At 43.3% G+C, this 12,506-nt stretch overlaps 1 protein-coding gene across 6 annotated transcripts in view; it reads right to left on the bottom strand.

Moving 5' to 3' along the window:
• Positions 1 to 12,506, bottom strand: part of LOC8025943 (MAP kinase-activating death domain protein) — an 88,654-nt gene that overhangs the window by 74,094 nt on the left and 2,054 nt on the right. For all 6 annotated transcript variants that reach the window (XM_042286528.1, XM_042286529.1, XM_040503952.2 and 3 more), the window contains exon 2: positions 4,131 to 5,252. In XM_042286528.1, the coding sequence (XP_042142462.1) occupies positions 4,131 to 4,708 (578 nt within the window). In that variant the 5' untranslated portion in view covers positions 4,709 to 5,252. The remainder of the gene's footprint in view (positions 1 to 4,130; positions 5,253 to 12,506) is intronic.

Below are 12,506 nucleotides of genomic sequence, written 5' to 3'. Positions count from 1 at the left end.
GGTGTGCTTGGACAAGTGACTCACACAGGAGAGCATCTCGGTTAACTATAGGTGAGGTCAGAAGACTAAAGTGGGTGCTTGGTATGTCCATTGCTTATCTTCAAACGCTTCGGAAGTAGTGGGTGGGCACTTCTTGTGGCATGGCTGCATGCTTGGTGTTTTGTGGTAGCTTCTGTGCTGCTGCTAACAGACACTAGACCCCAAAGAATTTAACTTTGCATCATTTTGTTTTTGAAAAAACAATGCAGTCCTTTTCAGTACCACCTAGGAAGACCGCACAAAAAATATTACGACCTAGTTCTGCCCAAATGTGTTTAAAACAGTCCGGCAAACTTTGCAATGCGTCAAGTTGCCGAAATTGGCTGACTCTAGCAGGCGAATTGAGGCGCAACCAACAATGCAGTCAAGGCTATAGACCTTTTCATCTCAGTAGTTACCCAACCAGTGGACAGAAGGTGCTGACACATGCGGCATCATAAGGTGGCTTCAATTTGGTTGGTTTCGGTTTCAGTAGGCTCGCTGCTGTGTTAATGTGTTCAGACATTTTCGCTTAGTTTTGTGATATAAATATATCCATTGTGGTACAGAACCAATGATACAGTGGTAATGGGCCACCTTGAGAACTACAACATAGTTACATGCCTAAATTGTGGACATTTTGATGAACACCTTCCTCTAATCATGGTCATTGTTCGGCTAAGTTCTGCAGTGAAACGAATGTGATGATGCCGAAGGGGGATTAGCTATGTCTATGGCCGTACTGGTCAAACCCACTGGTACCTGTTTCCATAAAAATAAACTAATGAAGAGACTAATGCATGGAGGCACAGTGAAAAAGCAGGTTGACGACCTGACTGACGATGTGCTCAATCGCACAGAATAGATGAACTCGCAAGTTTAGAGCTGCACTGTTCGGTTTTCGAAGACACAATTATTTTGTGAAAATTGCCCAACAGGAAACTTCCCTGTAATGACACATGGAATGCAAGAAAGAAGCGATATTGTCTTCATCGGTTTCTTTAAAGAATTTAAGTACTCAAGAGATGTTTTAATGGCCCATCCTAGGCAGAGTAGGAATTTTTTTTTCAACTATCAGCCCTGCTAAAGTATTTTAGCGGCATTTCCTAATGTTGACCTTAGAAAATTATTTGTTACACTGACATTTCCTGACAACGTATTGAGCATATGAGAAAAGGGACAAACCCATCAACAGAAGTCCGACGTCTGTTTTCCGTAATTTGCAAAATAAAATTAAATGGTGCAAGATAATTTACCTCCAGTTAGCTTGGCTCCAAGTCAAATGCCAAGCACCACTTCATGGATTTGTGAGGATAGATATTAATCTGTTTGAACAGATACGCTTTTTAATGCAAAAGCATTAACTATCCCATGGAGCAGAGCAGGCAGCATCTGTAACCGCAAAAAAAAAAAAAGCGAAAGAAATGCCCATTCGCCCATTGGCTGAAATTAATGGCTCCTAGATAGCCACTGGCCGCCGCATCACCAGAGCGCGTGCTCAGCTGCCACTCTCGTGTCAGGCATTGCCGGGGGGGGGAGGGGGGAGGGGGGGGGGGTTGCGGCCACTTCTGCTCCTTTCAGCACTGAGGAACATGGCGGCACCTGAGGCATCTATATATCGTCGGGGGCCGCAACCTTGGCAATAGCGAAACGTGGCCGTCCATGCCACTACACTGCAGACGAACTAAGAGAGAGGAAGAACGACATTCATGATTTTGCATTTGCACCTCATAAGAGGTGTTTAGGTGTCCTTGGAATTTTTAATTTCAGCGGCGTTGAGAGTAAATTCGCATCGACAATGCTGCACTCGAGAGATTTCCATGCAGACGGCTTTCTGGCGTCGCATATTGTGTGCCTCAGGTGCTTTTGACAGGCATTCACAAAATGTCTTCGACATGTTTTTCACCCGGGGAGCCAACCCTGTGTGTCTAAATAAATTAATTGAATTGGATATCTTAAGAAAATTTTATGACTGCAGACATGAGACCGGGCACAATGTATAGTTCCTTTAAATTCATAAATAAACAATGTTTATACTGAAAAAATGATTCATCCATGTATTCAAAAGCAATTATTTTGGACCTGTTATTAACTCAGGGCATGATGCTTTCAAGAAACACACATAGTGACTCCTAGCATTGATTATATTTGCTTTCTTTAAGATCATAAATGTGTGATCATAAATATATAATGCGCTTCTTATTGCGCCACTAGCAATGGACCTTTTCCGAGAAGCGTTCTGCGCACGCGCGAGCGCCCGATGCCAAGCGGCGGAAGTCGGAACGAAAAATCGAGGAAATTTGGAAGGAGGCTGTATATCAGCGAGTAGAACACGTAACTGCAGCATATATATAATTGTGTTACACAAAAAAAGAACGTCGACGGAAAGGAAAACACGACGTTTGGGTGGACGCCACGGATGCCCCTCTTTCAAGTCGCGTTGGGCAGGCGCCGCTGCTCAGAGGGCGAAGAAACTGGTAGCGTAGCTCCCATTATATCGATTGGTAGCGCAGGTAGGTAACTTCCTCAATTTTTAGTTCGTGCAGCCACCGCCTGGTGACGTCGGTATGTGGAAAAGGTCCATTCACCACAATCCCCTAAGCAAATTTGCACTGTCATAAATCATTGGCCTCTCCACCCTTGTCTGTCTTAGAGACATCTGAACACTCAATGTGCACCAGTGCTATGGCCGACTCCTTTCCTCACACATATCCAGTACGCCGACGGTGGAAATAGTCGTAACCTGTTATAAAATAAATTGCAGAAGTTGTGCACATAATGATGGCATGCAGTTAGGTAGTAAAAATCAGTATCAGACGACACTTTACAAAGCAAGACAAAAAATTACAGTAAAACGTGACAAAACAAATACGCCTTCGCCAAGGTGCAAAGGGGAGAGGAGCAACAATTTGGAGCCACCTTATGGCGTCCGCATCACATCATTCCAAGATGGCAGCGCCCGTGCGACGAAGGGTGAAAAGGTCTAGTGTGTTGGCGTAGTCAACATTGAGCTAAACGTCATCAGCACTGTTTCGATCTGTTTGTTTTTATTTCTCCGGGCAAGCGTAACGGGTGACGTCAGCAACATTTCCTCTTGGCGCTCAGCAGTGTCCACTTATTGGTGTTTATCTGCCTGTGCAGCGCACTTCTTGGGAGCCGTCTGGCTGTCCCACTGTTACCGCCTTCTCCTGCATCTTAACCGCCATCATTGTCTCACCGTTCGTCATTATTGTCTCTAAGGAGTTTCGTTCATGCTACATGCGCAGACTGATATCGCTGTTGTGCAGACATCGTCGAATGATGTAGACACAAAATGTGGTGAAGAGTGCGGTGCAGACGACACTTCCGCCTGGCATACGCCTGCCCCAACGGTGGCCCACTGGCCTGCCCCAATTCTGCCCGCCGCTGCGTAGCGGATAGTGTGACATCTCGTACCTCGTGATAGCCATATTTTTGGCGGCCCGAGGTCAATGTTGCCGGACGGAGCCAAAGCTTCGGTTTCAATTTCTGCTCGTGTACAAAGTAAAATTTAACAATATAATCCCATTTTCCTAAAAGCGAATGGCAGAGTGCCTTTTATTAGGGCTTTTTAATGTGAAATCACTCATTATACACAATTTTTGGAATTGATCGAAGTTGCCTTTTAAACAACGTCAAGGGCAAGACTCGGTCCACCATACACTTCAAAGAAGTCCATTGCTTTTACCTGGGAACTACAACATTTCATACCTTTAGACAACATCCTAGACCTCCAACACCTCGACATCAACTTATAAATCCGGTGGCCCTTGCCTCGCTTGACATCGATATGGGTCATCAGCCTAACAAAGTTCCTAATTATATACTATTTCAATGTGCATAAAAAGTTTTCTCACACATGACAAACTACAAATGATAACTTAGGCTGTGATGACCAAATAGAAAAAAAAGATAGCATAACAAGCGTATATGCCTAGCACCGCAGAAAGATCAATTTGTAGAACCGTCAGCAGGTGTGTAGAGAAACAAACTGAGCGAGTACGGCTACTGCCAATCTTCCGTACCACGGTATTTCTCGTTGACACAGATTGGCACACTCGTTAAACGTCAAGTCGACCGGTTGGTGCACTCACCTGCCCGGGGCCTTCCCCGCCATCCTCAGACCAAACAACAGTCTCTCGTTGGACGAGTCCAGGAGCTTCCTGAGCGTGAAGAGGCACTCTCGGAACGTTGAGAAGAACGGATGGTGGCTGATGATGCACAGCGAGACAAGCGAGTGGCTCGACAGCCGCTTCCGCCGGGCCGGTACAGGGGGTGCCGGACCCGCCTCCGGCGGCAGCACCACGTCCCCGCCCTCGAAAGAGGACTGGTCCCCGGAGCCCCGCGGGAACCCATCTGCCCGGTCTATCGGCCGGTAGAAGTTGACGCAGATGCCGTAGCGGACACGGCTGGTGTCTTTCTCCGTCAGGGCGAAGACGAAGGGTGTCGACTCGCGCAGGCTTGTGCGCCGGGCGCCCAGAAGGATGCAGCCCTCCGGCTGGCAGAAGAAAACCACATCCAGCGGAAGCGGGAAGTCTGGGTGGTCCTCCGTTGGGTAGCGGCGCAGGAGTTCCGGCGGCTGCACCGGGGTGGTGCGGCTGGGCTGGCGCGCTCCAGTGATGACGATGTAGTCTAGGAGACGGGGACTGAAGTACTTGCGGGTGACATCCATCGGGTGCACGTGACTCGGCTGCCCTCCCTCCCCCCTCGAGTGGAGGTGGAGCGCACCTCGCCGCTTCCTCTTTGGTTCGCTTTACTTTGTTTCTCGAGTTGCCTTCTTTTATTTCTTTTCTGTGCAGTGTCGTGTGCGGAGGTAGGTTTCGATCGGAACGCGATGTCGCCGGCTCCAAACCAGAGCCACCAGGAAAGCGTGGCGGAGTAACGGCGACGGACGATATGTACACGAGCCTGGTCTCAAGGAGCCCGCGGGCAAGTCGAGGCTTGGAGGGTGGGCAAGTTTAAAACGAAAAGTCTCGCTTAAAATTGATGGGAAACTACGGGAAGATTTACGTCTTGCAAAATGATTAAACTAAACATAAAAAAGTAAAGTTAAAGAAGCGGTTTCATCTGTAGTTATCTGTTGATGTAGATGGTGCGTGCCGGCTGCCGCATGGCTGTTATATTGCTGATGAACACTGTCGCTCGGAAGATGGCCCACCGCGTCTCCTCCGGAAGTGCTGTACCCACTGTTGCCATGGCTCAATCATTCCTTTGACCTGCACGAGGAAGAGTAAAAAAAAAAAAAATTTGTTTAAAACAACCGCAAATGGAGGAAAAATTGACAGAAAATGGTATCAAAGTCAAATCTGGGGGTTTTACGCCCCAACGAAGGACCGAGGATTAATTTAGACAATATCTGAAGATCTTTCGACGTGCGCGACCAAAATCTCGGTTACACGACACTTTCTTCGTTGCAGGTCAGATTGCAGGTGCCTCGCTAGGAAAGGGATTCGAACCAGCTACCTGGGGACCCGTAGGCTGCAGCTTTGCCTCGGAGCCACCGAGGCGGATGGAAAACGTTTACGGTGCCACGTTTTTGAATAAAATTCGAAAAACACAGAAGAACAATCGCCGGTAAAGCTTTCGTCGATACCGATTTGTCCCTAAAACTCTGAATTCTGAGGTCACGATGGGAAAATAAAAAGCAATGAAAAGCAAAAAAAAAAGATGCAAGTACTTTACAAAATTGAGTGAGAGGACAGGTTTGTGGTCCTGAGGTTAGGTCACTTCAGTTTCCTTTAAAATATCGGACCACCATTGACAAGAGGGAGACCAGTATTTATCTCGTCAAGGTTTGCCCAGAACAATGGGCCACTGCACTTCTGAGCCACGAGAAAAGCCACTCCGAGTTTCCAGTTTGGAGAATACTACCTGCATTTCTTAGGGAAGGAGGGGATTGTGTTTTTATAGCAGTGAAAACTGCAGATTTAATAAAAGCAGAGGGGAGGGAGGGGGGGCAACTGGAGCCTTCTTGCTTCCCAGCAACTACTACATCCTGGTGTTTAGTTATTTCAGAGCATTGATGTTATTTCAAGCAACACTACTTTGCAAGAACTGACACCAATGCCAGGTGCAGCTGCAAACATGTCGTTTGATCCAGGTGAGTTGTTATGATTTTAGTGTATACTTGTGTCCAAATATTATTAATTTTTTAATACTGAAAAATTGGAAACAGTAAAATTAATCTCCAAATTTCGGGGAATTGGGAATCTATAAAAGTGAACTCCGCTAAACCCCGGATATTCAGCGAAAAATAAACTCAAAAAACGTCCTCCAAATTTTACGCAAAATAAACTCCGAAAACACAGAATCCTAAAAAATGTTATTACGACAATGAATGTGTGCAGAAATTGCAATAATCCTTACTGGATGCTGTCTGAAAGGTGCAGGCCTCTGGATTGTTGTTCATTTGCCATTTCTAACAATCTCATCTTCATTAAAGAATTATGAAAGTAAAAAATCTAGATAGAGTAGACTATTTTTTTAATAATTTATTTAGAAGTGAACAAAGAAGAAAGACAAAGAATATTTTCAATGTGTCGACCAGAAAATTTTTAGATACGGATTTCGTGGGTGGTAATTCTTTTAATATGTTTAGTAATATATTTAGTAATAATTTTAACCTTGTGATATGGGGCAGCACAACTAAGTCAACGCTAAACTTGAGTATGAATGCTCTACATTCAGGAATAGAGATGCCGCTAACTTTTTTCGAACCTAAAGTTCAAAGGTCGAACCCGGGGTTCGAAAGGTTTGAGAAGTTTCGCCTTGGCGAACTTTTGCGTTTATAAATTGTATCATTTCAAACTTCCGAAATTCTTATATTCGAAAATTCGATTATTTCGAACTTACTGCATTAACAAATTCACAAAGTTTCAAACTTACTAAATTTAAAAATACGACGAATTTCAAATTTTCTAATTTATTTCTTGAAAAGTTTGTAAAGTAACATAGCTCTAGAACCGCCATCTTGAAAAGTTTGACGAATTGTGAATCTCATCAGGATTCAAAATATTGCGCCGAAGCTTTTATTCGTTGTTCCACTACACCAGTTCTTGCCTATCTTGCATGTTGTTGGCAAGCCTCGATTGGCAACTGCACCGACTTCGCTGCTGTGCGTCGCGGTGTGATTCGAGTTTAGTTTCACTTTGCGACTTTTTTTACCTTTTCGGCGAAGATCCAACGATCGAGCATGGAGCAGGCTGACATACATCCCATTAAAGGAACCAGGAAGCAGACTCTCAAGATAATGAATCGTTTCTCTACAGAGTTGTCTTGGGTGACTGATGTGATGTGTGCTCATTTTACCTCGGTCCTGAGGGGAGAGATCTGCAATGACATTTCTGTTTATTCTGTGCATTTTTTTTTTTCCCTAAACGCTGTCTTCAGAAAGTGCAGCTTTCACAACCTCATTACATGTTTTACCTGTAAAATTTTAAATCAAATTAAAATATTTTTCAAAATATAAAAAATAAAAATTGCACGAAGTTTAAATTTGTTTATAAATAATTTTCTTTTGCAGTTCAACGCACACAAGAATGTGAACCCTGTAAGAGCTCTAGAAATAGTGTACATGCATTCAAACAAATCTGGCCATAAAGGAGGAAAATACTGCAGGACAAAAAGCCTGACATTTTGAGCGAACTAAAGGGCCCGAGCGTCACCACTTTGTTGAAAAATTAAAAGGGAAGAAAGTGTTCAAAACTCTCAATTAAGATGCCCGGTTCTTCAGCAGGAATTTCGGGATTTCCTTGTAGCTGACTCTTCTGCACCCAGCTCTCAAGGTGGCACCTGACAGAAGCTCTTCTTTAGCTATATGGTCTATACATCTTTAAAAGAAAGTCTAGAAAGTTTGTGCGTATGGCACGTGTTTTCCTCGCTTTCCTGGGAGACGCACATGTGCGTGCGGGGCTGTGGAGCAGTACACGCTGAGCTGTTGCTTGGAATAGGGTGCTTTCATGTGCGCTTTGCTTAGGGTGATGACATCTGACCATTTTTTTTTTTATTTTTTGCTCTTGAGTGCGAGCAAGCGCGTCTCCCAGACGGCACGAGCTCTTGGCATTGACAGTGCTATCTATGGCGGCAGTTTGTAACCGCTTGCTGAATTTCGCTGTGCTTTGGTTGCATGTGCACGCTTGTGTTAGCAAAGGCAGAAAAATCACACTGAAGGCAGAGCAGTGAATGAAGTAATTCTGAGACGGCCTTCTTCCAAATGAACAGCGCGCGAGCCACAACATGGAGAAGGCTTTCGACTCTCGAGCCTAGTCCACTGTCCATCACTGTTCCATCGGAGGAAAAGAAACACAGACAGATAGCAGTACAAAGCGCTCGAGTTGAGAACCTAATTTCATGACCAGTGTTTGAGTATGTGCATTTAGGTTGACTGTACGCAGTTCAGTGTACATACAAAGCCTTGTTTATGATTGACGAAGTAGCTTAAAGATAAACAAGGCAGGATGCATCTGGGGAGCCTGTTGAACCGCATTTTTTGGGGCCTCGAGTTTAGTCGTTGAGTGCTCCTTGCGCTCTCGCTGTGTCAGGTTCTGTATTAATTCTATTCTTGCCTGTGGCCCAGTATTTTCTCCGTCCCAGGATCCATAGACCTCCAGAGAAATAGCCCGCCTTCAAATGAGTGTCTCTTTCCCACCAGCCAAAGGTTGTGGCCAGTATCGAGTAGCACCGAAGTAGCGAACACTAAATTAACTATACGGCACGTGCAAGATTTATAGTAAAACTTCTGGAGCTTAGCTCGCGATATTTATGGGAACTCCGGTCTTCGTGAGGTTCGAAGGCATCACTTCACAAACTTGGGCTCCGAAAAAATTATATTAAATTATATTTTTTCGAAGTTTTCAAACCTAAGGCTCAAACAAGTTTGAAATTATCGATTTTGCGAACCTGAATCATAGAAAGATTGAAACTGTCAAATTTTGCCAACCTCAATGTTAAAAAAAATATTGAAACTGTCAAACTTGAAATTTTAGAAGTTCGATGACTTCGAACTTAACGAAATGAAACCTCTGGGAGGTTCGAAAATTTCAAAAACTGTCGAATTCGAACTTTGGGAGGTTCGTGACATCCCTATTTATTAATAGTCGCTATATAACAAAGCTGGTAGCTTATAATAATAATAGCATTCTTTACCATAGAAATATAGCTTGTTCCAATAAAAACAAAATTAACACTGAAATTTCGCCTGATGAAAGTTAATGCTATAGACATGTGCTTAGAGAAAAAAATACAGCCTAATTCATCACTCTGTAGCACAACTAACTGTCTTCGCTAAAACACGCGTCAGAAGCGCCGTTGTTCTGTTTCTGTTCAGCAAATTCATTCCGTCCTAGGGCTGTTAGTGAATCTTGCGCATCCAATGTATAGACGCTTTGCACATGCGCCAGATTACAGCCGCCACTGCTGACATTCTCTTGTCTTACCCAGATGCCGAGCAGGTGAAACGGGCACTGACAAGCGTCCACAAAGGACAATGCTAGGGAAAACGACATGGTAGAATCTAAAATGGCAATAACCTGCCCTGCTGTGGTCATGAAGTGAAGTAAACTTGATAAACGTGATAAGAGGAAACAAAAGTTGACGGTCAATTATGGTGGCGTCCAAGCACGGTTGCTGCAAAGCATATCAATCCGATTTATTTTTTATTTATTTATCAGCTTAAAGAACAGAATGCCAGATTACGTTAAATTGTGCTTAGCCCTTTGACATTAGAATCACAAACATGATAATTCGGTTCATTATAATGAACAAAGTTTCTCTACAGGTATGTTTTTTTTTGCTTTTAAATCAATAATTTGCATTCTATTCGAGAAAAATATGAATAACAATGGAGACTTCATTAGACAGACATTTTGGGAAGGCACTTCCCTTCTTGAAATGTGATACACACTACAGCTTGCCCAATGCAAAAACGTATTGCAATTGTAAAGTATTATACCTGAAGAAGGAAGTATCTTTCTAAAACAAATTTCTATTAAAGTATCTCTTGTCATTCAAATTGCTCTGAACACTTGCAATATCTTGATGAAAAACATTTTTTTTTGTAAGTACATTTAACGAATTTCACCAAAATTACTCCCCGGTAAAATTATTACTTCCTCCAAATGTAGCAAGAGTTTTATCTGAAAGTAATTAATTTTACTGCCAAGTAAAAAATATCACCCTATTTGTAACAGACAGTGTATGCTCTTAACACATTGCAGAAGGTAAAAAAAAATTCCGACAGAGCTGTTCTACACATGTTTATACCATGACTGAAAAATGTTATAAAACAAAATTGCAGTAGAAAAAAAAAATGATCAAGGTGGAAAGACTTTTTTAATTGGATGAGAATATGGATCAATATCAACTTATGTTTATCAACTACAGTGTCTTTGAGATTGATGGGAACCTGACAGAAAAATGGGAAAACTTTGCCCTTTCAACTTAAAAATATAAAGACCAGAACCATATGAAAACTTCACTATTATTATTATTACCACATAGCTAAAGGCCATTCACCTAGCAATGATTGCTTGAAGGACAGCAGCTAGTAAGCACCTGCTAAAAGGGTGTGGCTCCCTCCATATGGCGGCTGTGAGATGAGGTTACAAAATTCTGATCTAAACCCTTGTGGAGCCGGTATTACCGCCAATTCAAGCATTTCTGCTGTTACACAAACTTATGCAGCTGCCACCTTTTTCATTTCAAGGTAGCTCAATAGAAAGGAATTTGACTGCAGTGTCGGTTCACCTGATTTCGCAGATGTGTCTGCACTGAAATGTCCCCTAACACTGTCACTAATGCAACTTCACCAGCAGGCACGTAGCCAGGGGGGCGGCCCATGGGGCCCGGGCCACCCCGAAATCTGATTTTTCTGGGACCTCCTCTCCCCCCTCCCCCTCATACAACATTTTGTCATGGGCGGGCCCCTCCCCGAAACAAAATCCTGGCTATGTGCCTGTTCCCCAGTATTCTTTTTTTTTTTTTTTTCCACAATACCTTTAGCTTAGTTAAGGGCCAAGGCAGGATTAGGCATTACAGTATTTAGTATGCTTTTAAAAAACCAGTCTTCACTTTCATTCTTTTTTTTTTTTTTTGTATAAGGGAACATTACTAGCGATGGAAGCGGCATCTGATTTTTTTGTAACGGGTTCTGTAGCAGGCAAAATGTTGGTTTGGAGCAACCACTGATGCTTTTGGAGCAGATGCCAACATCTGTTAGTGCATCACTTGAAAATGAATTGATTGCATCCCTAAATTAGTTCATTTATGATAGTGATTAAGAATTCCTCTGATACTCGAGCTACCGTTTGCGATAAGAATAAAAGAGCATAAAAGGAACACAGTAATCTTAAATAAGGATATAGTCAGAGGTAGGTTTTATTTGCAATGGGTATTAAAACATGGCTGAAAAGTGAATCGTAAAGGAACACTTCACTAGGTAAATACTCTCTCCCCTCTCCATTTTACATTCAGTTTAGTTTGCTTAGCCTATAAACATAATTTCTGTAAAATGTCAGCACGAACCAGCATATCCACTAATACGTCTACCAATAAAAATGCGTCCTGCAAGTTTAACGAACCTACCAAACTCAAGACTCTAATATCATAAACTGCAAAAACAACCACCCAAAAATAACATAAAAGCCTACACTTGTGCCTTAAAGTTGACACAGCTCTTTAGCGGCGTAGGAACCAGAGTTACGTCAAAGTTTGCTGCTCTTTCGATCGCCAACCGCACGAGAACTACCTGACTACCGTATACATTCGAATATATATAGACCTGTGTTTTCTTCTCTCTTTCTTTGCTCAGTTATTTTTTTCTTTAAATTAGAGATTAACTTACAATTAGGACAAAGAAGGTTGACCTGTAATAATCATGAGCATAATTTCTGTGCCTACTGCGCTAAGCCAGGCAGGCGCTCCCCCAGGTCAGCTGCTGCTCCTCACACTCCGGTGCAAAGCAGTGAAGCTTGATGCACGAATGCTGGTAAGAGGCGGTAAAAGTTGATGCAAGCCGCACAAGTGCCACGGTACTCTGCAGCCAGGTAGTCTTATCAGGAGTACAAGACCCTGGATTCTGTTTTATCACAGTAGCCGCAACCGGCAATCCTACTATTTTGCAAGGTTTTCTTGGGACTCCTAGTTTGTGACACAGACAAAATCGTCTGGAAATTTAGTTAATCACCCAGCCAGAGAAGCAACCGGCCAGAGCCGCTGATGCCGGGCATCAACCGCTCTGGCCGGGTGATTGACTAAATTTCCAGACGATTTCGTCGGTGTCACAAACTAAGCGCGACATCATGGCATTTGTCATCTCCTTTAATGTGTTCTTTCATCAGCTATACAAATCAAGTGGAGCGAAAAACCCGCGACATGCGCTTTTTGTATGTGTGTTTGTGGTTGTATGTGTTCCAAGCCTTCGACTGTGCTCTGACCTAAGACGACAAACTATACCGTAAGTATAGACGCTGTGA

The sequence above is a fragment of the Ixodes scapularis genome, unplaced genomic scaffold (genome assembly GCF_016920785.2).
Source record: "Ixodes scapularis isolate PalLabHiFi unplaced genomic scaffold, ASM1692078v2 PGA_scaffold7__128_contigs__length_106722199, whole genome shotgun sequence".
Classification (NCBI taxonomy): Eukaryota; Metazoa; Arthropoda; class Arachnida; order Ixodida; family Ixodidae; genus Ixodes; species Ixodes scapularis.
The sequence above is the reverse complement of the archived record's forward strand: the minus strand, read 5'-3'. Positions and strand labels throughout refer to the sequence as shown.